General features: G+C 39.1%; 2 protein-coding genes across 4 annotated transcripts in view; one reads left to right on the top strand and one right to left on the bottom strand.

Moving 5' to 3' along the window:
- Nucleotides 1-4,759, top strand: part of ANKDD1A (ankyrin repeat and death domain containing 1A) — a 41,157-nt gene extending 36,398 nt beyond the window's left edge. The window contains exons 13-14 of the mRNA XM_025038962.1: nucleotides 1,471-1,675; nucleotides 3,629-4,759. Coding sequence (XP_024894730.1) covers nucleotides 1,471-1,675; nucleotides 3,629-4,095 — 672 coding nt within the window. The 3' untranslated portion in view covers nucleotides 4,096-4,759. The remainder of the gene's footprint in view (nucleotides 1-1,470; nucleotides 1,676-3,628) is intronic.
- A 4,683-nt stretch (nucleotides 4,760-9,442) lies between these two features.
- Nucleotides 9,443-23,178, bottom strand: part of SPG21 (SPG21, maspardin) — a 17,115-nt gene continuing 3,379 nt past the window's right edge. For 2 of the 3 annotated variants that reach the window (XM_006920262.3, XM_025038928.1), the window contains exons 2-9: nucleotides 22,898-22,984; nucleotides 19,996-20,157; nucleotides 17,230-17,310; nucleotides 16,247-16,392; nucleotides 13,834-13,942; nucleotides 13,043-13,150; nucleotides 11,089-11,229; nucleotides 9,443-10,167 (exon numbers count right to left, since the gene is read on the bottom strand). In XM_006920262.3, the coding sequence (XP_006920324.1) occupies nucleotides 10,051-10,167; nucleotides 11,089-11,229; nucleotides 13,043-13,150; nucleotides 13,834-13,942; nucleotides 16,247-16,392; nucleotides 17,230-17,310; nucleotides 19,996-20,157; nucleotides 22,898-22,960 (927 nt within the window). In that variant the 5' untranslated portion in view covers nucleotides 22,961-22,984 and the 3' untranslated portion in view covers nucleotides 9,443-10,050. The remainder of the gene's footprint in view (nucleotides 10,168-11,088; nucleotides 11,230-13,042; nucleotides 13,151-13,833; nucleotides 13,943-16,246; nucleotides 16,393-17,229; nucleotides 17,311-19,995; nucleotides 20,158-22,897; nucleotides 22,985-23,178) is intronic. The other variant, XM_006920263.3, reaches the window with a different exon arrangement.

The raw sequence follows: 23,178 nt of genomic DNA, 5'->3' as shown, positions 1-23,178 counted from the left end.
TTGCTATTCCAGTTATCAGCAAATGGGAACGGGATGGGAAGTTTTTTGGTGTCTTTGTGGGTTGTTTTTATACACAGAAAATAATTTTTACATTTCTTCAGTTTTAAAAATTAATACTCAATTTTCTACAAATTTAGAAACTAGTTTTCCTTAAACTTTTATATTCATTTTATAAATCTTATTATTCTATTATACAACCTAATAAATTTTAACAGTCACTTTTAAGGAAGCCTTTTGATTAATGTTTGGTCTCATGTTTAAACTTAGTTAATTAAACTACTGTAAACATTTTAAAGTAAATGAATACATTTAATAGATTTTCTTTTCAAGCACTTCAAATGCTTCCTAAATGCTTAAATTACCCTAGTAAATCCAATAAATTAAACCTATAAAGTGAACTTCAAATATCTTAGACATTTTAATGTTTACTGACTTACAACTCTCAAATAAAAAATCACTATTCCAAAGTCAATTGATGAATAATGAATTTCACTAGGAATCATAAGATATTCTCTTTCACTGACACGCTAGATTCTCATAAGCATTACAACTCCTTTGCAACAGAGGCTCCTAAATGTAACCCCAAGATATTACTACCAAGGGTTTGATGAAGTGATTCATCTCTGTGATTAATTCTAAGCCACCTCACTCTTTAAAAGTTCTCAACAGTCAGGCAGAGGCACAGTTAGAATCATGAATTCTGCCTCCCTACCCCCAGGCCAATTCAACAGAATCTCTGGCCTGGAGACCAAGCATCAGTAGTTCTTAAAGCTCTCAGAGGACCCCAATGTACCAGTGGACCTGAGAACACTGCTCTAGGGAAACGATTTTTACCACCCCAGGTGAGAGCCAAGCTCCTAGGTTACCACCTCACAGGTGACTGGCCAGACACTGTTGACCAAGATGTAACATGCAGACACCAGGATGATTTTTCTCACCGTGAGCTTTTTAACAATCAGAACTCTTCATTCACTTACTTTAGGCTTTTGTGGGTTTAATTTATGCTATTGCTTTTGTAACCTCTCATTTTGTCATCCGTTTTGCATAGAAAGAATTCTATAATAGCACCCTTCACTCCTTATTGAGACTCAGCAAGTCCAGTGCCTGGTTCTTGGCTTGCTTGGTTTTAGCCGCAGCTGCTGAGTCATTCTGTTGACCAAAACTTTAATGTAAGAATACAGGGAAAAAAGAGAAATTGGGAAGCCTTTCTGGAAGAGGTGGCATTTGGGTGGTCTTTTGACTATGGCAATGGGGTTGAGGGACAAGGAGGTGAGAGAAATTCTGGATGGAGGAACAGTGTGAATGGCTTAGGTTCCAGAGGTCAAGGCAAGGCATAGAGTCCAGAGTAGTGGACAGTAAGCTCTAGATCCATAATGATGCCAGTCCCAGTTCCCAGTCCAGGATCATAAGGGAGAACCTGGCAGGGATTTCCCCCAGATGGCCGATGCACTTTTGGGATCTGCCCCACAGGACCACCTCTCCTGCAGGGACCCTGGTGACCCCTCTAGGAAAAGCTTGACCTTTAAGCAAGACCATCGGCAGGAAACAGAGCAGTTCCGCTCTGTGCTGTGGCGACTGGCCTCCAGGTACCTGCAGCCTCATGAATGGAAGAAGCTCGCGTATTGCTGGGAGTTCACTGAGGCCCATGTCTACGCCATCGAGCAACAGTGGACAGGTACCACCTTGCCTTGGCACCCCGGAGCAACCAGTGGGCAGAGGGGTGGGGACACTTGAGATGTATTCAGTTTTCTGTGCTTCTGGGGAAAAAGCCTGTGCAACCCCAGCCTAGCCACACAAAGGCACATGCCATTTCCAACACACAGAGTGCTTTTTCACTCCTCTAGGCCTTTGCACCGGCTATGCCCTCTGCCTTTCCCTCCCCCATTGGTCTGTGAACTTCATATTCTTCATGAATCATCTGGAGCCGGCATGCATCATTCAAACATGAAACTAAGGCATTCCCAGTAAAAAGAAAGGAATCGCTGTCGTCACTATAATTTAACATCTATTTGGAAAATTTGGCCCTGGTACTAATAAGGCACAAAACAGAAATAGAAATAAGGAGTATAAATATTGGAAAGGAAGAGAGAAATTTATTAATTTCAGATGCTATAATTATATACACAGGAAGTCTAAAATCAACAGAAAACTTAGATTAAAATAATTCAAGAAAATGGCTAAACATATGATAAAATATACAAATATACGTACACAGCGTTCCTATGTATCAATAAGTGGGCAGAATATACAGAGATATTTTTTAAAAAGATATTCCACTTATGACAGTGTGTGTTTCTAAAAAGATATGAATAACATGAGTAAAACAATAAAAATTAGGTGAACCATAAGACTTGGGTAAGCAGAATGACATTTTGTATTCTTAGCTAGAAAAGTGTCATGTAGATATTGATTTTTCCCAAATTAGATTAAAACTTTGATCCAATTTTAATCAAATGAATATAGGAGGTTTTTGAAACTTGACTAAAAGATTCTACAGTTTACCTGAAAGAATAAATAGGAAATATATAAATAAATATTCTGGGTGGGGGGGGAAGTGAAGAGAGTCTAACTCAACCAGACTCAACTATTTATATAACTACAATAATAGAGACATACAAAATATGCAAACCAATTAGTGGAATAGAGCAGGGGGTGAAAAGTGAACTCTATTTTAAATAAGAACTTCCGTAGACAATAAAGGAGCACTGATAAATTACGGGGCTGGGGGCAAGGGCTAGTGAATAAATGGGTCAGACGAAACTGCCGCACCGAGAACAGCACCATGAGAAAGTGCCTGCTGAGGGCCAGAAAGTCAGAGGACACAGTGAAAAGACTGACTTGGATCCTATGGCTGTGCCCATCAGTGCCTGAGTGTGTGTATGTGCATGCGTGTGTGTGTGAGTGTGTGTGTGTGTGTGTGTGTGTCCCCAGCTGGGACAGCAGGCCTAGTCACAGAGTTTAATAAAAAGTTAACCCCACCACTGGCACTGAGGTGTGGGCGCTTATTTTCCAAACATGGTTGTTCATTGGAATCACTTGGGAAGCTTTCACGCCACTCAGTACCTAGGCTGCACCCAGACCCAACCAAGTACTTTGGAATCGCTGGGAGTGGAGGGGACTCAGGTGTCATTTATATTCTAAAGCTTCCTAGGTGTTCCCGATGAGTACTTATGGCTGAGAAACACTGGTGCAGAAGAAAGGACATGGCCAGCTCTGTCTCTGACTAAGCCGTCTTCTCATCTGTAGGCTAGGGCCACTAACATGCAAGGCACAGATCGTGAGCAGCCAGAGATAAAACATACAATCATGTGCATTGTGGTATCACAAGAATGAGTGCCAGTTATCTCTCTCTCTTAAGAGTGACACTAACAGTATGCATGGTAGATGCTCGGGAGAAAGCCTGGGGCGGGGGAAGTTCAAGAGTCCCCAATACAAAATCTGTACCCTGCCCCCATCTGAGTCTGCTCCTCCTCTCTCATCTCTGTGCTGAGCTCTGCTAGAGCACAGAGAAGGGCTTGGTGTTTAGGAGGCAGTACAGGGTGTAATAGACACGTTCTTGGGCCTGGCTCATGCTAAGTGGGCCAGGTTGGCTTCTTCTCCCGCTCTCTTTTTCCTTCATGGTCCTCAGGCACCAAGAGCTACCGGGAGCATGGCCACCGGATGCTGCTCATCTGGCTGCATGGCATGGCTACAACCAGTGAGAACCCCAGCAAAGCGCTCTTCGAGGGCCTTGTGGCCATTGGCAGGAGGGACCTGGCTGGTAAGAGCATCCCCTGCATAGCTCTTGCTCAGGGCAGCGCTGGGCCCCAGGGTCAGAGCTGCATGGCCCCACTGGAATGTGTCAGGGCTTTCCAAGGGCTACTCAAACCACAGGCTGTGGCGCTGGACCTGAACCTTCCAAATTCCTGGTCCTCACCCTGCCTTTTTATGGAGCTCACGTGGAGCCTTGGGCAAGTCATGGTGCCTCCCAGCCCTGGTTTTCCCCTCTGTGTAATGAGGATGTTGGCCCAGATGATCCTTAAGACATTCACAGCCCCAAAGCCACCGACGCTACAGTCTCTTCCTCTTCAGCCCTCTATACTTTGTTTTTTCTAGTTTGTAATAAGCCTGGAACAGCCTGCAGAGGTCTTTTTCATAAACATTAAGACATATGGGCCAGAATGGCTTGGTATGAGTTGAACCAGTCAGATCTGGTCAAATAAAATTTTTGAAGCCATCACAACCTTTGGATCCTAGCTATTAAACAAACAGAATGTAATAAGAAGATTTTGGAAAAGGGCAAAAACATTTTTTTTTTTTCAATCCCCAAAGCTTGGTTAGGAATTCAGGGCATCTCATCAGACAGGCAGGATAAAAGGTTCCAGTACTAATTCCTCATTAAAAACAAGGTCAGCTCATGGACAAAGCCTTAAATACCATAATGTCCATTAGCAAGAAGCTTTATAAAATGTCACAGGATGAGGTATTAGGCAGTCACCAATAGTAGTGAAGGCTATACTGGTCATGTGGCAACAAGAATAAACATTGATAGCATGTTACTGAGGGCAAAAGGGAAAGCCCCTGGCATGGTGGCTGTTCCACAGCTGCCACAGGCAGAGTAAGAAAACAGAGTCATTTCAGACTGGAGGAATTAGGTATGACTTTTTTCTTTTTCCAAAATATTCTTAAATATTATTGTTGCTGCTTTTAACACAAATATGGCAGCCTATTAAAACCTAAAACTAGACTTATGCAGCAGAACTTAGGCAGCATGAGGCAATAGGAATCTTGTCTTTTGCAGAAAGCATCAGGAAGAAAGCAAATGCTGATCCGAGTGCCCCCAGGAGGTGCACAGCCATGTAACTGGAGGGGCTGGACCTTCAGGAGCATGGGACCTCAGACTGGGGACCATTGAACAGATGACCACCATTTAAGGGCTTAAAAAAAAATCACTGTTATCAGATCTCTAGCTGCTTCTTACTGAAACACATAGTCATGCAGGGCCAGCAGGCAAATGTTTGTAATCTTTTTCACAAGGATCGGTCCAGGGCCTTGTCTCAAGTTTTGCAGGTAATCCTTTCCCACAGGTATTTTCCTTCACATCTCTCAGCTTACTTTCATCTCCATCATCTCCTCGGAGCCTCACAGCAGTCCCCAGATGCAAGGGGTGTCTTTTCGGAGAGAACATGGGCTCACAGTGGCTAAGAAGCTAATTAGGTGGTGAGGTCAGGTGTCAAATCCAGCATTCTTGTCTCCCTTACCTGGCGAAGGGCTCCATCCATCACTTACAAAATGGATGGCCCTTAACTCATTCACTGGCTTTTGGAATGCTGTGCTTACTCCACAGCTGTTTCTGTTCCCAAGTGTATTTGTATACTTTGACAGTTCCAGGAGGCACACACTCATTTTTCCCTCTTGTTTTATAATTTTTTAAGCTTGAAAACTTATTTTGAAATCATTTCACTTACAAAAAAGTTGCAGAAATAGTAATTTCCAAATACTCTTCGCAATACAGCTTCCCCAAATATTAACATCTTACATAACCACAGTATAATTTCCAAGACCAGGAAATAAACACTGATTCAATACTATTAGTTTATCTTCAGGCCTTATTCAAATTTTTTCATTTGAGCTATTCATGTTCTTTTTCTGGACCAGAATCCAGTCCAGGGTCACACCTTGCATTTAGCTGTCATTTTCTTCATATTTAATAGTTCCATACAAAGGCTCACATCTGTGGAGCAGCACTATCCAACAGAACTTTCTGCAATGATGGGAATATTCTGGATCTGTGCTATGCAATATGTTTGCCACCAGCCTGTGGCTGTTGAGCACTTGAAATGCGGCTAGTGTGACTGAGGAACTGAGTTTTAAATTTTATTTAATTTTAATTACTTGAAATTTAAATAGGCACTTGTGGCAAGTGGCAACCATATTGGATGGTGCAGCTGGTCTGAAGCTTTGCTTTTAGGTGCCAGGCAAGCACAGGTTATTGCGCAGCTCAGCCACACCAGCAGGAGAGTGTGGTTTCAGGGAAATGTAACTCAGGAAGCTTCACAGTTTCACAGCATGTGGAGAACTGTCTGTTCAGGAACCCTGAAAGTTCTGCCTGAAAGCTGTTTCTGTCTAATTTGAGCTCTCTTGCATGTGGCAAAGCTGGCTGTAGCCAGCCAAGGAGCCCATATCTTAGAAAAACTTCACAAAGTTACCCATTGGGCCTGAGTCCTGGGAAGGCGATAGAGTAAAAACTGAGCTGAAAGGGGCTTCAGCTATCACACATGGCTGGTGGGATTCACAATAGTACAATCCTCTTAAAGGGAATTTGGCATTATCTACCAAAATTACAAATACATTTACCCATTGACCCAGCAATCCCACCTCTAGGAGTTTATCCAACAGATAAACCTGCAAACATTATTCTAACACTAATGCAAGTTAATATAAGGGAAACTGCCGTGGAAAGGGAATTCTGTCCTATCTACTATTTTTTTAACTTAAAAAATAATTCTATTAATAAAAAAATACCTACACCTAACTAAAATTTATGGAAAGAAAAAGCTTTGAAATCAGCCCATTTTGTAGTCAGTAACTTGATGATCTGAGAGGTGTGTCTTGCCTGAGGTCTCACAGTTCACAGGATTCAGACCCCTACATAGCACGCAGTCTCATGGCCATGTGGCACCCTTACTCTGCAAGTGCTGTGTTGAGGTGGAAAACCCTCCTCTTCCATCTCTTCCATTTGGGAAAGGTATTTTGTACCACAGGGGACTTAGATCATTTATCTGGATGAATTTTGCACAATGAATTTTGTATTTTTTTCAAGACAAAAAAGGAAGTTCTTAAATAAAATCGACATGTTGAAATATGTCTCGCAAATTCAGTACTCGTTTCTTTCGTTTGGGTGTTCTATGGCAAACTTTCAAATCAGACAAGCTGTTGTGGATTGGTTCGATGTAACCACAACCGCTCAAATTCACCACCAGTAGTCAATATTTACTTCATGCCAGGCAATCTGCCGGGAGCTAGGGACGAGAGCTGAGTAGCCCATAGTTCTTGTCCTCTGGAAGCTTGTGGTCTGGGGTGGTGGGGGGAGTAGGGGCTGGATATCAATAATGTAATATAATGCAGTTGGTGCTGTAACAGGTGTATGCAGAGAACTATGAGATTTATTCTTCCTCGAAGAAGGTAAAGGAGAGGAAGGTTAGAAGACAGAAATGGGCAAAGCATGTTCCAAGCAAAAAGCAGTCTATACAGTGGTACATTCTGTTAGGGGAATGGTGTGGCTGGAACACAGGAAGCTGGAAGGAGGAGAAGTGAGCTAGAGGGGCAGGCGGGCTGTGAGGAGCCCGATGTGCAGAGGGCCTGGCCACCTCGGCTCTCTATGAGACTATTCCAATGGGCACTACTAGCTCGAGAGAGCTCCCTACCCAGTCAGCTGGTGCTTGGTTGGGCCTGCATCACAACTCAACATCTCCCTCTGCCCAATCCATTACCCTTCTACAAGTTTTCTTCCTTTGATCCTTAATAAACATCTTACACCCAAAGTTTTATCTTAGCATCTGCTTCAGCCTGAGACATGGGAGTTGAGGAGTAGGAATGGGGGTCCAAGATGGCTGTGTTTCTAGTTGGGGAATCTGAGGAACAGTGATGCTGAGAACCGAGATGATAGCGTTTAGGAGAGAAGGGGCAGATTTGGGCAGGGGGGACATGGGTATGGCTTTTGCCAGTAGAGTATGGGGTGCCTGTAGAAGACTGGCCAGCACTCAAAATCAGTCAGGGCTGGAAATGGCAGTCTTTGGGGTATAGAGCCAGGGAATAGTTAACGCTGTTAGAGGTCATGGCTCACACAGGGAGGCTTTGAAAAGTGTGGGCAGTCCATAAGTCATTACTGCACCGGCTGAGGTGAAGGCTTCTGACCATATGTGGCATGTGTGACAAGGCCCTGCCCATAGGAGCTCCCTGATTGTTAGGAAGTCAAGACACACACAGTGAAACTATGGCAGCCTCAATGCTAATTTAAAAACAGCAAGCCCTGCCTTCATGGTTTATCACATGCTTCCATGACTCACGACAGTTGTCAAGTCACAGGCAGTCAGAGAGGACACTGTAATCTTCAGAGACAGATCGCTGGCTTTAGGGATGGTCAGACCTAACTTGGCATTCCATCTCTGCCCCTTACTGTGTGATGCCAAGTGGTGAGTCTCTCGATCTCTCCTCGTCTCTGTGACCTCACCTGTAGTCAGTTTAACCAGGGTTGTGGTAGGGATGAAATCTGAAAAAGTATGGCCAACTCAATATTCTGAAAACTTAGAGGGAATGAAGCATCGACGCTGATTTTGTCTAAATTGTACCTCAGAGAAACCAAATAGTTGATGAGAGAAGGGTTGGGGTGGGGTGGGGGTGGGGTGTGTATGTGTGTTTTAATCAGCTAACTCCAGTTAATAAATACAGAATGATAAAAATTAAGAGTACTGTCACTGTTCTGTAACCCCTAATGAAACGATGCTTCTGTGCAATGATCAGCAGTGGCAGCAAAACCATCAGGGGAATTTTCCAATGACTAGATCAGACTGACAACACAACCTACTGACCAGTTTTAACAACTTAGAGACAAATAGATATCATGTGTCTCCAAAAGTTACCCAATGGAATGCACACAGCTCTACCTATGAAGCATTTCTGCCAAAAAGATTAAGTCCAAAGCTGATCAAGCCTCTAGATGTAACTACCAGTTCATGGGAAATACCAGGGACAGAGAAACCAGTTAAAGCACACCACATGGCTGCAATCGGCCAAATCCAGACTAGTGAATTCTATAGGACAAATGAGCCTGTTTCCTCAACAAATAAATGGCAAGAAAAAAATAAGAGGGAGAAGGAACTTGTACTTTAAGAGATTTAGGAGATATTTCAATCACATGCAAAATGTGAACTTTGGGAGCCGATTACAACATCAATCATAAAAAGACAAATGGGAACATTGACTAGATATTAGATAATATAAAGGAATTTTTAAGTGTGATCATGGCATTATGGTTATTTTATCTCTTGAAGGTACATACAGAAGTACTTACAGATGAGATATGGTATCAGAAATTGCTTTAAAGTAATTCAGTGATGAGATGAGTATGTGTGGAAGAAGTGAGGGTGGGGTAAGAGATGATATAAAACTATCCATGAGTTGATCATTTTTGAAGCTGGGTGATGGGGACGTAGTTTTCTCTGCTTTATGTGTGTTTCGAATTTTGCACTGACGGGGAAAAAAGAAGACATCAAAAGTACCTGGCACATAGTATCTCAATAAAAGATAGCTACTGTTTTTTAATAATGAGCAAATTGCACTTTAGAGAGATTAAGTAACTTACCTAAAGTCATACCAAATTGGCAAATGACATGATCTGCTTTTCAGAAAGTCCTATGTCTGTGTAGCCCAGTTGGACACCTATAATAACCACAAAAGCCACTCACTGAAATGGAATTTTTATTCCAAATGACTGTAATGGCTAGAAAGACAACAGCTAAAACTCAAAACAATTTGCTTAAATGGAAATTAGTAGTTGATTTGCAGGAGAGCAAATGGTGGTATGATAGCCTTGGTACTCTGGTAACTGTTATAACCAAGAAAGCATAAAAATAACCAATGTCCTTCTGATATACAATCTGGATGTGCAGTATTTATAGCAAATAATGTAAAAATTAAAAAAAGAAGAACAAAAAGAAAAGAAAAAAAGGCAAGGAAAAAAACATGACAAAATCCCAAACCTCGGAAATTAACATTCACATAAGAATACAGAGGTGAAGACTTTTGGTAGCAAAATTTTCACAATTCTTAAAATGAGAGTCTTCAAAAGTACTTCTTCAAATTCAAAAGCTAGAAAAACCGAGAGGGAACAACTACACTGGCTTAGAAGAGCTGCCGCTTGTCACAAAGGCGGCAATCAGTCCTACTTCCAAACACAGTGACAACCGGCGAGCCTGACAAACTGAGCAAAGAGGCCGACTGGCGGGCACTAGCGTCACTGACTGTACAAGGACACACGGGGTCACTCGTTGTTACCAGCCAAAGCCCCAGCTATTGCTCCTCCTGACTGATGCTGAGGTTGCCTTTCTGCACCTCGAGCTCCTCGGCACTGACCATCGACGGGTCAATGGCCGCGTATTTGGTTCCATGGAATTGCAGCAAATGTATCTGTAGAAATGTAGAATCATTATTTTAAATGTCACCATAGTATATGTTTTATACTTCTAAAATTACAGCGTTAATATAGAATAATTTGATAAATATTGGAAAACAGAAAAGTCAAAGTATATTTTTAAAAAATCACAATTGGGATCTTTGTCCCTCATTTAATATGTAATTAGTCTCTCCAAGTTCTTACGAAGTCTTCATAAACATCTTAAATGGTGGCATCCTGCTCCACGAGTAGCTGTTTACCCTCCCCCTCTGCCACTCAGGTCCTTTCCATCCTTTGCTGTTCTTCCTGCCACCAGGATGAATGTCTCTGGGCATCGAGTTTTTCCTGTATTTAGGATCCTTTCCTTAGGATCTATTGCCACAAGTGGATGACAAGATCAAAGCAGGTGACTTTTTTTAAGGCTCTTGATACTTCTTGCCAAATTGCCAAAGCAATAATTTCTCACTCTATTCTAATATTCATTTAGATAGAGGATGAAAAGGTGGTAGTGTTTGTTAGTTTTTTTGTGTGTGCTTTTTTAATGCATTAAAAATAGATCAAGATGTCACTTCACAGGACTCAGATTGGCCCCAACCCCCCGGCCCCACCATTTAGGTCTGATGTCCTGCTCTAATTGAATTCCTTATGTCCAGGAGGCAAAGTTACATCATACCAAATGGCTACTTCAGTGTGTGAAAGCGGGCCTGCTATTCTTAGAAAATGGGTGGTGGGCAGAGAGTCACCCAGTGTCTCTAATATGCCTGCTCGAATTCTCCTATAAATTATTAATGCAAACCACCTTTACTGAGTCAATGCCTCATTCCTACGGAGAATTCTGTAGTTCTCTTACTCTTTTACTCCACACACACAAAAAGCTTTGTTTCAAACCATACATTTTGGGTTCAAAGTGTTCTGGGTTCCAAGCTGGGACTTACCTGTACATAAAGATTCACCTCTGCACTTCTGCACAGGTAGGGGAAATTGCCTCCAGTTTTAAGGTGAGCCCTCCGGGCATTAGGATACAGTTTGTACATTTCTTCTTTAGCTTCAGTTGAAAGTGCACTCTGGTCAAATACCTTTGAACAAAAAGACACAGCTGAAACGTACTGGTATTTAATATGTCCTTTTCATATTATAGAAAGCGCCACCCCGAGCATTTCTTTCTCATGAAGAGATACTGCTAAACCCCTGTGCAGCCTGGGCCACCTCCTCCTGCTGATCCCTGGTGACTTTAACTCCAACGTTAAGATGTTAGCTACACATTTTACTGCCAAACGTCTCTTGCTATCTCTTTGGGAGGAAAATTCTACTATGAATTTCCTTTTCCCTCAAACATAGGTAACTAAACTAGCAGAATATTAATAGTGAACAATCATTCTTGAAAATGCCAATTAATTTCAAAAATATCATGAAACCCAAAAGAACTTTTAAATTTTACTGTTAGTTAAAAACAGCTAATAAGTAGTACATGCTCAGTAAAAAAAAAAAAATCCCCCAAATATTTAAAGAGTGTAAGAAAAAGTCCAGAACCCTTCCTGGGGGAGCCACTGCTAGCAGTTTGATTCTAGACATTTTTCAATGCCCATATAAACATGTTTATGTACATATGCAAAAAAAGTTTTTCAAAAAGTAATTTAAAAGAAGCAAAAAAAAAAAAAATGCATCTCCAACTTGCTAACTGAAAATCTTGCTCTGTGACATGGTAAATATCATAAGGTAGAGATTATAGTGCAGAATGTAAATTATTGTTTACATGCTCATAATGGATAACAAAAATCAATTTCCCAACAAAAATCAATTTTTAAAAATACCATGATATTTGAATTTAGGAATAAATCTATTTTATGAGGCAAAATAAAGTAGTTATATGATTAAAAAAATAAGCCAAAACCATAATGAAATACCACTTCACATCCATTAGGATGGCTATTATCAAAAAATAGAAAATAACAAGTTTTGGTGAGGATATGGAATAATTGGAACCCTTGTGTATCGCTAGTAGGGTTGTAAAATGGTGCAGTTGCTATAGAAGATGATATTGTGGTTGCTCAGAAAGTTAAACACAGAATTATCATATGACCCAGCAATTCCCTTCTAGGTAAATACCCAAAAGAATTAAAAGTAGGGACTCAAACAGATATTTCTATATCACTGCTAACTGCAGCATTATTGACAGTAGCCAAAAGGTGTAAACAACTCAAATGTCCATCAACAGATGAATGGATAAACAAAATGTGGTATATCCATACAATGGAATATTATTCAGCCTTAAAAAGAAATGACACTCTAATACATGCTACAACATGGTTACCAGAGGCTGGGGGTGGGGGTAATGGGGAGTTATTGTTTAATGGGTACAGAGTTTCAGTTTAGGATGATTCTGGAAATGGACAATGGTGATGGTTGCACGACACTGTAAATGTACTTAATGCCACTGAACTGTACACTTAAAAATTGTTAAAATGGTAAATTCTGTTATGTATATTTTACTGCAACTCAAAAATACATGAAACAAGCTTTTGTACTAATTAGACGTTATGGAATTCTTGACTCCCTGCCCTCCTGAAGCACCTTCTCTTTGCTGCCTAGATGTGTAATAACTCAAGTGCAATGTCTGTTGATGAGAATAGCAAAAATATACCAAAATGGGTGAGAACAACCATGTTTGTTTAAATTTATTCTGATTTCAATAGTGCTATTCCTGCCAGGAAAAATATAGGATAAGCAATAAACATATTATTTTGGGATTAAGAAAGCTAGGGGGTAAAAAAATTCAGGGCAGCAGTTAAAGAACATTGAAAAATAATAAAATAATTATGAGGAAGATCTTGACATATACATTTAAAAAGATAAAGCATCTATTTTTACTGGGGGAAAAAAAAAGCTTACATCCATAATGGTTACAGGGATGTCCCGAATTTTATGAGGTTCCACATAAGAATTTTGACAATTCAGGGTAAGCCTTGAAGCCAGTTCACTCTGACCCAAACTTTCTAGCTGTAGAAAGAAAACAGGTAAAGTTTCTGAATCAATTTGTCTTTCACATTTCTACTACATCCATAGATAATATTTGTGTTCATAAAGGTGGTATCATGTGTGGTGGGGCCAGAAAGGTCACCGATGAGGAAACACATGTATTTGAGCAACTATGAAGTGGGCCTCTCAGGTGGTGACATTTTTCTCTTTCAGGAATCTGGCCTTCTGTAGCTTTCAACCTGAATGCTGCTTCAATCAGGTGCCTGTGGGCAGCAAACCAATTCCTGAAGCTCAGAGATGGCAGATAAACTTTTAAGAGATCTTAGAGCTAGACATATACTCAGAAAAGTCATCTAGCCCAGTAGTTCCTAAATGCAAGTCTACAGACCTGCTACATCAGATTCACTTGGGGGATGTAAAAGAGGGGGCACGGAAGGAAAATACAGTGATCCCAGAACCCATGCTCAGGAATTCCAGTTCAATGGTCTGGTGTAAGGCCTTGGAATCTGTATTTTCAAAAGCTCTCAAGGGATTCTGATGAGTTACCAGCAATAATATCTGTCTGGATGTATTAAAGTTGATCTGGAGGACTGCTTAACAAGCACCTCCAATACATACTCAATGAGACAGATGTGTTTTCAGGAACCAAGCAGATATGAAAATTCCAAGTACGAGTGTCCCCACCCTAATGCCATGATCCTTACCCTGTCCACCATGAAATCAATAGCATCAGCCATCACAGGGTCCACTGGGCCAGATGAAAAGTTTCCAAGAACTATTTTTTTGAGCATAAATGATGGCATCAGCCAAAAGCTGTAAAACAAAGACCTGATAAACTTCCAAGACATAAATGGCAAATATTCATTCCACCCCAAAGCATTCTATTAGTCAGGTACTTGGGATGTGGATATAAAAAGACCTAGTCCCTTCTTTCAAAGAGCACAGTATCTTGTTTTAATGTACACTTTCTCAAGCTCCCAAAAAGTTATGGTTTAATATGATTAAACTTTTGAGGATTTGAAATAATTATAAGTGATACTTCAAAAGACCTTTACCAAGGCATTCGGATGATTCCAAGGTTTTTTTTCTCTAATTGGCCTACTATTTCCTTTAGAAAACTGAAAACTTAAAGATGTGAGCCTTCAGGTTTATATCACTTTTGGATTGATATTTCAAAGTAGACTGATTGATATTTCAAAATAGTAAAATGAAAAGAGGAACTGTACTTCCCAAGGTCTGCTATTAGATTCAACTGGACTAATTCAAAGCAATTCAATCTTTATAAATTTCTATGTGATTTTTGGTTGATATTTATTCCAGTAATTATAAATGATGAGAACCATTATAAAGAGTAAACGCAAATTTCTCTAAGCCTATACTGAAAATGACTTATAAAAGGTACAGACCACCATCTGATACATATTCTCAGTAGAACAGCCTTGTTGGAAGTTGAGCTTCCCTCACAAAGGCAGTCAGTCATCTTTCAGTTACCTTTCTAAATTCTTTATCCTGCCCCCACAGCTTTCTTATCTTCTAATGGTCTGATGCCTAGGTATGCTCTGTTAGGGGTAGACCCTGCTGGCTATGCTTACCCCTAGTAAGCACTAGGATATTTGATAAAAAGTAGCTGATATACATGAGCACAAAGCAGGGCAGTCTTAGCTTCTGACAACTGACCCATTACCTGTTTAGAAAAAAAAGTGCAGCTCACTGTCAGCATTACTTTAATTTTACATAAACATTCTCTTTGAGGCTGAAGCAAATCTGATTGGTTTGCAATGTGAAAATAAAATATAAAAACTGTTCTTAGAGTTATTTCTAAACAGAACTTGTCTTTAATCCTAATATAACAGAAATGTATATATAAATTGGACTCATCAAATGAATCTTTGGCTAATAACTTTTCGTGAACGATGTTAACATCGCACGTAGGAATGCTATGTTTTCTAGGATTTGACATTTTCAGTGATCGAGAATTACTATATTTTATAAATGGAAATATCACTACTAAAAACAGAATGCTATAAATAGAATGATGTCATTTGTTTCCAAAGACTATCAATACACTAGAATGATGCAAAAATAATAAAAGTGAGATATTTCATGGCAAACTTTGGGGGCAAGGTCAGAACTATAATCTGTGAGTTAGCCCATGGCAAACAGGAAATGGGTTAAAACACTAAAAATCATAAAAAATAATGAGTTTTAGGCATTATCTGGACATGAAGACTTTGTAGCTAACGTATACAAGAAATTGCTGCATGAATGCTGAGAGAACTACTAAGATAACATCAGGAAAATTTTAAAAAACAATAGACTACAATCTTAAGTAGATGTGAAAATCATGAAAACAACATTTACTTATAATGTCATGTGAAAACCAACCTGATCAGACAGGTATGTTTAGTCAATGGACATTTTTTTAGAGTAGAGCCTAGGCTTGCTAGCAATGAAAGAAATACACATTTAAGTCAGCTTTAAGTACCATTAGATATACCTATCAGGCTAATTAAAATGAAAAAAACAATGAAAGGACAGCTCTTTGGAAGCAAGCACCCCACTGGTTACCCCACAAAGCATTCCACCATTTCCATCTTTCTGAAAAGCATGCTAACATTAAGTGTCATGATGTGCAGAACATTTGCTGACAGACTAAATGCTCTAATCCATTTTGGGAAACAAATCTCAAAGAAATAATCCAGAAAGAGAAGGAAAAGAAGTAATTTGTACAAAGATTTACAGTAGAAAACGATGAAAAATTGGGAGAAGCTAAACTGTCAGTCGATATGCAGAACTGTTTACACAAAATTATAAATGCAACAAGCAGAATACAAGAATGCACATGCACAGAAAAGAAACTATAAGAGCATATAAATGTATATTAAACAAATCTAAACAATAATTTAGAGTAACAGGAATAGATGAATTCAGAGTTCATTAGATTATTTTCTTTGGCACAGGTGATTATTTCTAATTTTAAAAGCCGGGGCAGTTTCAGAAGACAGAAGTAGATATGACCTTCCTTCCTGGTATGTCAAAAAAACCCAGAAGCCAACATTTCCAAAATTCCACTGAACAAAAATAGTAAGAATTTGGGCCAAATGTTTATGTTCCTACCTGTTTGCAGTCCACGTTTGATTAAAGATAGAGGTGTCACTGAAGGAATTGCAGAGGATGAGGGAATGGACCCTGGGAGATTTGTGAGTATATTCAGCAAATTTCTGGGCCAAAAAGCCTCCCAAAGAAGCCCCAAAAAGATGAACCTAATTGTAAACAAACACAAGGAGTACTCTATAACAATGATCAATCCTGAATATAAATATTAAAAAAAACTGTTTTGTCATCAACCACAGAATAGAAAGTCACTACTAGTCAATAGACTAAAACAGCTACAGAAGTTAGAAATTTAGGAAGTATTGTATTTAAATGGAATTTATACATTTATCAATAAAACAATACAACTGTGCATATAAATTATACAAAATATTGTTCACAGATTACATTAGAAAATGAAACCACTTAGCAGTTTATGTTTAAGGAAACTATGATTCTAGTAATTCTACTCCATACCCAAGAGAAGTGAAAACATATGTCCACATCAAAACTTGTACATGAACGTTCATAGTAGTGATATTCAAAATAGCCAAACATCCTGGGAACAATCCTAAATTGCACCAACTGATGAATGGATAAACAAAATGTACTATATCTATACAATGGGATATTATTTGATAAGTAAAAGGAATGAAGTACTAACAAATGCTACAACACAGATGAACCTTGAAAATTTTATGCTGAATTAAAGAAGCCAGTCAGACAAGTCCACATATTGTATGATTTCATTTATATAAAATATCCAGAGTAGGCAGGTGCATAGAGACAGAAAGTAGAGTAGGTTGCCAGGGCTGTGGGGAGGAAGGGTAAGGAGCGACTGCTGAGTATGGGGTTTCTTTATCATACACTTTAAAAAGGTAAATTGTATGGTATGTGAATTATAGCTCAAAAGAGCTCTATTAAAAAATAAAAAAGACAACAACAGGCTTTACAATGTAAATGTTGCATTAAAATCACATGTCAGTAATTAGTTTCAGAGTACTCACTTTATCCAATTGTAAATGGTCTAAAAGCTTTCTGAATCCATCACAGAATTCAAGATGGTCCCAATAAACTGGATATTGCAACTGAAATAACAAATTTTAAATTTTATTTTAGAAGCTCTAAAGGTAAAATGTGTATCTGAAAAATTTAGGACTCCCATAATAGCATTTCTCATTTGCTCAAGCTCTGCTCCTTATTCAAAATATGTGAAAATAAGCTCTGACATTCTCCTACACTTCAAAATTTACATTTTACCTAACAGACCTATTTTATGGAGAATAAAAGGTAAGCACACTCTAGTGATATCATGTGAATAACAATTTCAATTCACATCAATTTCTTTTCCAAATAGCTAAGAAAATCTGAGTTCAAGAGTGCACAGAGCAGAATCCATCCAAGTAAAGAAATACTGTTTTCCCTTAAATCCAACTTCATTCTGAACTATGGATCAAGAGAACTAGAAATAAAATCTGTTCAAAGGAGAGTTCCGTCTTTTTTTGGTAGCATTTCTTTAAGGGCGTATTCAATAAAATTGCTCCTTTTCTTTTAATTGACTTAGTCAGTCTGTCTGATTTCTTGAACTTTTGGTCAAGCACCAAAAAAGTATGGTGCTTGACCCTAAGGAGCTTGTCTATTAATGTGAATGATGAGGAAGAAAAAGAAATACAAGTCATCAAGTCACCTAAGAATTCCCCTCTCTTTGATATGTAAAACCTGCCTAACAGGCTTGTTGATTTAAGTACTTAGATCCATTTCGTCACTAATCATTAGAATAAATATTGCCATGTAAATTATGAGATAATTTCAGATTTGATGTAATGTGTTACTTTTACTATTAAAATTCTATTTGTGGATAAGATTCTGCTTTGAGACAGAATGGAGAACAGACTCTACCTAACAGAAAATTTGAGAATTTGAGTCAGATGATAGCCTAAAAGAAGGGAGATTTTATTTTTATAAAACTTTTTATTTAAAATATCTGTGCCCGGGACAGGCGATAAAATTGTATATAACTTACTACACACACACACACACACACACACAACTGAGTACAAGTAAAACTGGGAAATCTGAATAAGATGGATGGATTACATCAATATCAATACCCTGGTTGTGATATTGTACTATAGTTTTACAAAATGTTACCATTGGGAGAAATGGGCCAAGTATAAAAGAGATATCTCTCTGTCTTATTTCTTACAACTGTATGTGAATTATAGATTTCATTTAAAAATTTAAGTGAAAAAAGGATCTGCGTATTTTAACTGCTTGACACTAATATCTAGTAAGTTTTAAAACCTCATGAAGTTAGACATTCTGATCAAATCTTAAGGACAAAGTAATTTTAAAGACACTGTTTGGCCTTTTCTTGATTCATTATCTAGCTAATGAAATAGGGAAAGCCCACATCAAGAAGCTTAAGGGCAAGAAGAAATATCCAGCCAGAAGGTAAGGCTATTGTGACCAGCCAGTTTGGAATGATAAACAGTCGGTTTTCAACAGCACTCTAAAGTGGGCCAGACACCTGGGGGCTGCTGATCAACAGTGGCCACCAGGAGAGGCACTATCACATCTTAGGCTGCAGAGGGCTGGGATGAGGGTAGTTACTACCCTGTTCTCATGGAATGCTGTCCACAATGAGCGACTATGGAAAACACAAGTGAGGACTGTGTCACAGAGACTCAAACATGTCATATGAGAAATAGTTCAAAAATCTGAAGAAATTTAGCCAGAGATGACCCGGGAGAAGACAGCAGACAGCGCTGATAATCAGTTTTCTCAAGAAAGAAAAGGGCTGTCAGGAGGAAGAGGAATTGGATTTGTTTTGTGTGGCCCCAGTTGGTGGTGACCTCAGCAGAATTTTTGGTTACCTTCCAAGAGATGAGATACGGTCCACATGCTCCCTCTTTCAGATAGTAAATAAAATGTGTGATAATGGCAGTAGTCCCACAGGAAATACCATTTATCTGCTTATATTCCAGGTCCCAGAAACAAGTGCCAGCTCCAAAGCAAAAGTCTCTTCTTCCTCAGAAGTTAGGAGACCAACCTTCATTGTCATTACACAGTCAAGGCGTGCCAGAAAATCAGTCACAAGCAACAGTGCCTTCACTACCCACACCTTTCTCCCAGAGGAGATTCAAGAATGATCAATGGGAAACTTGATTTAGACCAAACTCAGTGATAAAATAACAATTAGAAACCAAAAATTTCTTAACCAAATACTAAGGATATGAGCTAATTAATGAATCTCACTTCAACTGCCAAAGATTTACATTAAAGCAAGCTTTCAGTCATCTGGATGTCAGCAGATCCTTACGCTATCTGATATTCCATGCTCAGCTCTATTTGGAAGCAATGGTGTAATAAATGAAGAGAGGAAATGGATTCTGAAGCTGAGCTTAGTTCTCCCTCTACCACCTTATTGGCTGTGTGACCTGCAGTGATCTCTAAAATGGCCTGGACCTCAGTTTCCTCATCTATGAGCAAGGACAATGCTTCTTACCAATCAGATGTGTGAGAAGAGTTATAGGAGAGAATGTACGTAAAAGCTGGGAGTAGAGAAGGCTTCTAACAGAGGCGTGTCCTCTTTGCATCTCTCCATGTCTGTGTCATCCTTCCTTCAAAAGGCTTCAGTTCACATTTTAAAAAAGGAAAACAATATCTTACCTCAAAAAAAAAAGTGGCCATTACTACAGCTGATCAGAAACAGAGGCACAAAAACCACAAAATGTGGACCTGAAATGTAATACTGAATCAATAATACTTACAGCTATAACTCGGTAACCCCATCCAGTCAAAGCCAAAATCTGCCGGAAAAATACATCTGCAGTCCCGCTGACAGGGGGAAGAAATATGAGAGGACATCTGATATTTCTGGGACCTGCATCATAGAGTGACCATATCTTACTGTCATCATCATCCACGATAATCTGAAGGAAAGTTATAAGAAAAATATAAAAAATTTTATGGATTTGTTTTTTGTACTGTTAACTTGACACTATAATTTTGCTGACAATTTTAATACCACTGGCTTGTTTGTTAAAAGGTAACCTGGGGATCACACCAGACTAGCATGTATAATAAACTGCTTTGGTCTCCTTTTCCTTCTTCAATGCTAAGGAAAAATTCCACAGAACTGCTTTACACTCTTCCAAAGAGCTGCTTTCTCTATCAGTTTTTAATTTTCCTCTCCATCCATGATTATATGAAGCCTATTCTGTTTACCATTAAACAGTAAACTCTGTACAGAGCATCTTATTTCTTCCCTATACTTTGGCCGTGTGTGCGCATGCAAGCATGTAGGAGGGCAATTTGCAGTCGTTCTCCAGTGCTGGCCCAGCAGGGTCAAAGTGCAAACAGGAGGAGGAGGCAAAACTCCAGGCTCTAGGGAGGAACTGGGTAGAGATGGTACCACTCAGGAGATGCTTCAGGAACCAGATCTAGACCAAGCTTCCAAAAGGGAGACTTGCTAGAGAGGAGGGATGAGGCAAGTATAGGTGTTATTGTCCTAGGAGAATGTTTCAAATCATTTGGTCCAGTGTGGGGAGTGGGCACAAGAAAAACTGGCTTTTTGGGGAAAAGTGGGTAGAAAGAAGAAAGGTCATCAGAAACTCTCCTGATTTAATGGTTCTTGACACAACAGAGAAAACAATGAACATTAAATGTGCTGAGACAAGTCAAATGCTCAGAACAGAGTTTGGCAGATACTGAGTTTTCAATAAGTGTTAGCTATTAGTATTATTCTCTGTGTGGTAGTTCATTTTTTTTTCTTTCACTGACTTTTGGTGGTATTTGGAAAAGTACATTAACTGCTTGAACTTTTGCCAATGTAAATCAACATTTATCCTAATTTTACATTAAAAAGTTCAAGGCCTCCAGGTTCTATTTTCTGAGCTCTCCTAGTTGGCAGTGCTGTGGGGCCCCATGGTGTTACTCTGGGTGGCAACACCCTAACCAGGATCACTAGTGTCAGTGGGAGCAGAAAACAGGGCAAGGCAAAGCCCATAGGGCCCAGGTTACAGATGGTCACAATAATATTTCATGCTCATGTTTTTTGCCCTTTGTATTTTGCCACTCACATTTTTGCTTTTCACATTTCTTTTTGCTGTGATTGTGGTAAAAATCTCTCAAAGGCCTTTGAGAGTATACACAGCAAATCTCAATCTTATAGTAATAAAATCCATATGAGAAAAGATGTTCAGCACTCTAAAATTTTCTAGAAAATTATTACGATAATCCACTTTAGAAGAAAAGTAACAAAATTAGCATTTTTTTCTATCCCCATCCCCTCAGTTTTATTAAGATATAATTGACATAATACATTCTAAATATAAGCCATAAATACTTAAAAGTTATCACTTCAACTTTCTCAGAGTTCTTTGAGAATTTTGTCAGAATCCCTTTAGAAGACACAATATCTGTTTGATAATTTAAAATCTAGTATCATGAAATTTAAAGCAAACTTATTATGACTTGTGGACCAACTGACCTGGCAACTGGAGAAAATCACATCAATAAAAGAACTTCCTATAACTGCTTATAAGAATACTTAGATAAGTTTGTGCTGTTCTGGGTCTGGTGATCAGCTTGCTGAGTGAGTCCACCAAGATGAGCTCACACAAGTTATCTTGAGGGGATGAAACAAGGCAGAGGGACTCCAGGGGCCAATTCTCCCCTTAGTATGGGCAGTAGCTTCTCAGGTAGCAAGAAGGGAGAGGGATCCCTTTGATAAGCAGCCAGTACTTCTGGCTGCTTAGATTAATTTGATTTTAATCCAGACTCTACCCACTCTACCAGGCTCTGTGACCTTTACCACGTTAACCTCTGAGAATCTGCTTTCTCATCTGTGAAATGGGTACATCGCTACCCACTTTCTTAAACTGCTGTACGCTTAAGTAAGATATCCAGGGCCTTCCTGCAACAGTGCCAAGTATGTAGCAGGTATTCTGTCTATACTTGGAAAACTGTATCTCAAAATTCCTAAATGGAGAATAATTTTGTTATTAATTCAAATTTGCATGGTACTTCCACAGCTGTCTACCCTGACGAAATAATAACAGAGACACAGATGATCTCCAGATCATACTTTTGCAAGGGGATCAGCAAAAATTTTAAGCTGTGACTTGAACAGCCTTTGTCTGGTATGATCTCCAAACATTTAAAATTAATTTGGGACCTAGAGTCAATAGTCAAATTTCAATATAAGCGTTTGGGGTTTCTGGACATCCTAGGCGAATAAAGTTTCCGGAAGAGGACTATTAAAGAGTGAGTGTATCATTGAAAACAGAGGATCTATAATGTGACCCATTGTAAATCTTAAATCTAAGGAACAGAAAAATGCTTTATAATAGAATATGACTGCATTTATTGTATAGTTGCTGTTACTGTAAGCTTTCCACTAAACCATACAGAAGAATATACATATTTTTGCTTGCTTGAATATGTAAAAGCAATTATAAAATGAGTATAGTTCTACTCACTTTTGCTCTTGAATGAGTCTCAAAAGTTGACTGTACTTGACAGAGAAAGGGTGAACTTTATGCTCTGCAACCCAGAGTCATGATACTTGGCAACCTTTACTCTCAAACGTTACTAAGACATAACATCCAAATCACACACAAAAACAATACAAGACTTTGCAAATAAGAAGTGTAGTAAAACCATACATACCTTTTTAAGGGGAACTGTACTTCTAAACCAGTTATAATCAGGAGAGACTTTAATTTCTCCCATGATTAGCTGAAATGGAGGTTATCCCTGAAATAAAAGCATGTGATGTTTCATGTCAAGAATTCATATTTACATCAGAACTAAATGTAGAGTCTGGTTTAGCTATACCCACAATACATACTTGAAAGGGTAAAACTGAGGAAACAGCTATTTTACCTTGTTGGAATATACTTAAACCACAGAAAACAGTTTAGTGAAATGCTGCAATCCTAGAGCAGGAA

This window comes from Pteropus alecto, unplaced genomic scaffold, assembly GCF_000325575.1.
Source record: "Pteropus alecto unplaced genomic scaffold, ASM32557v1 scaffold86, whole genome shotgun sequence".
NCBI lineage: Eukaryota > Metazoa > Chordata > Mammalia > Chiroptera > Pteropodidae > Pteropus > Pteropus alecto.
Note: the sequence above shows the minus strand (reverse complement) of the source record. Positions and strands in the feature narration are given on the sequence as shown.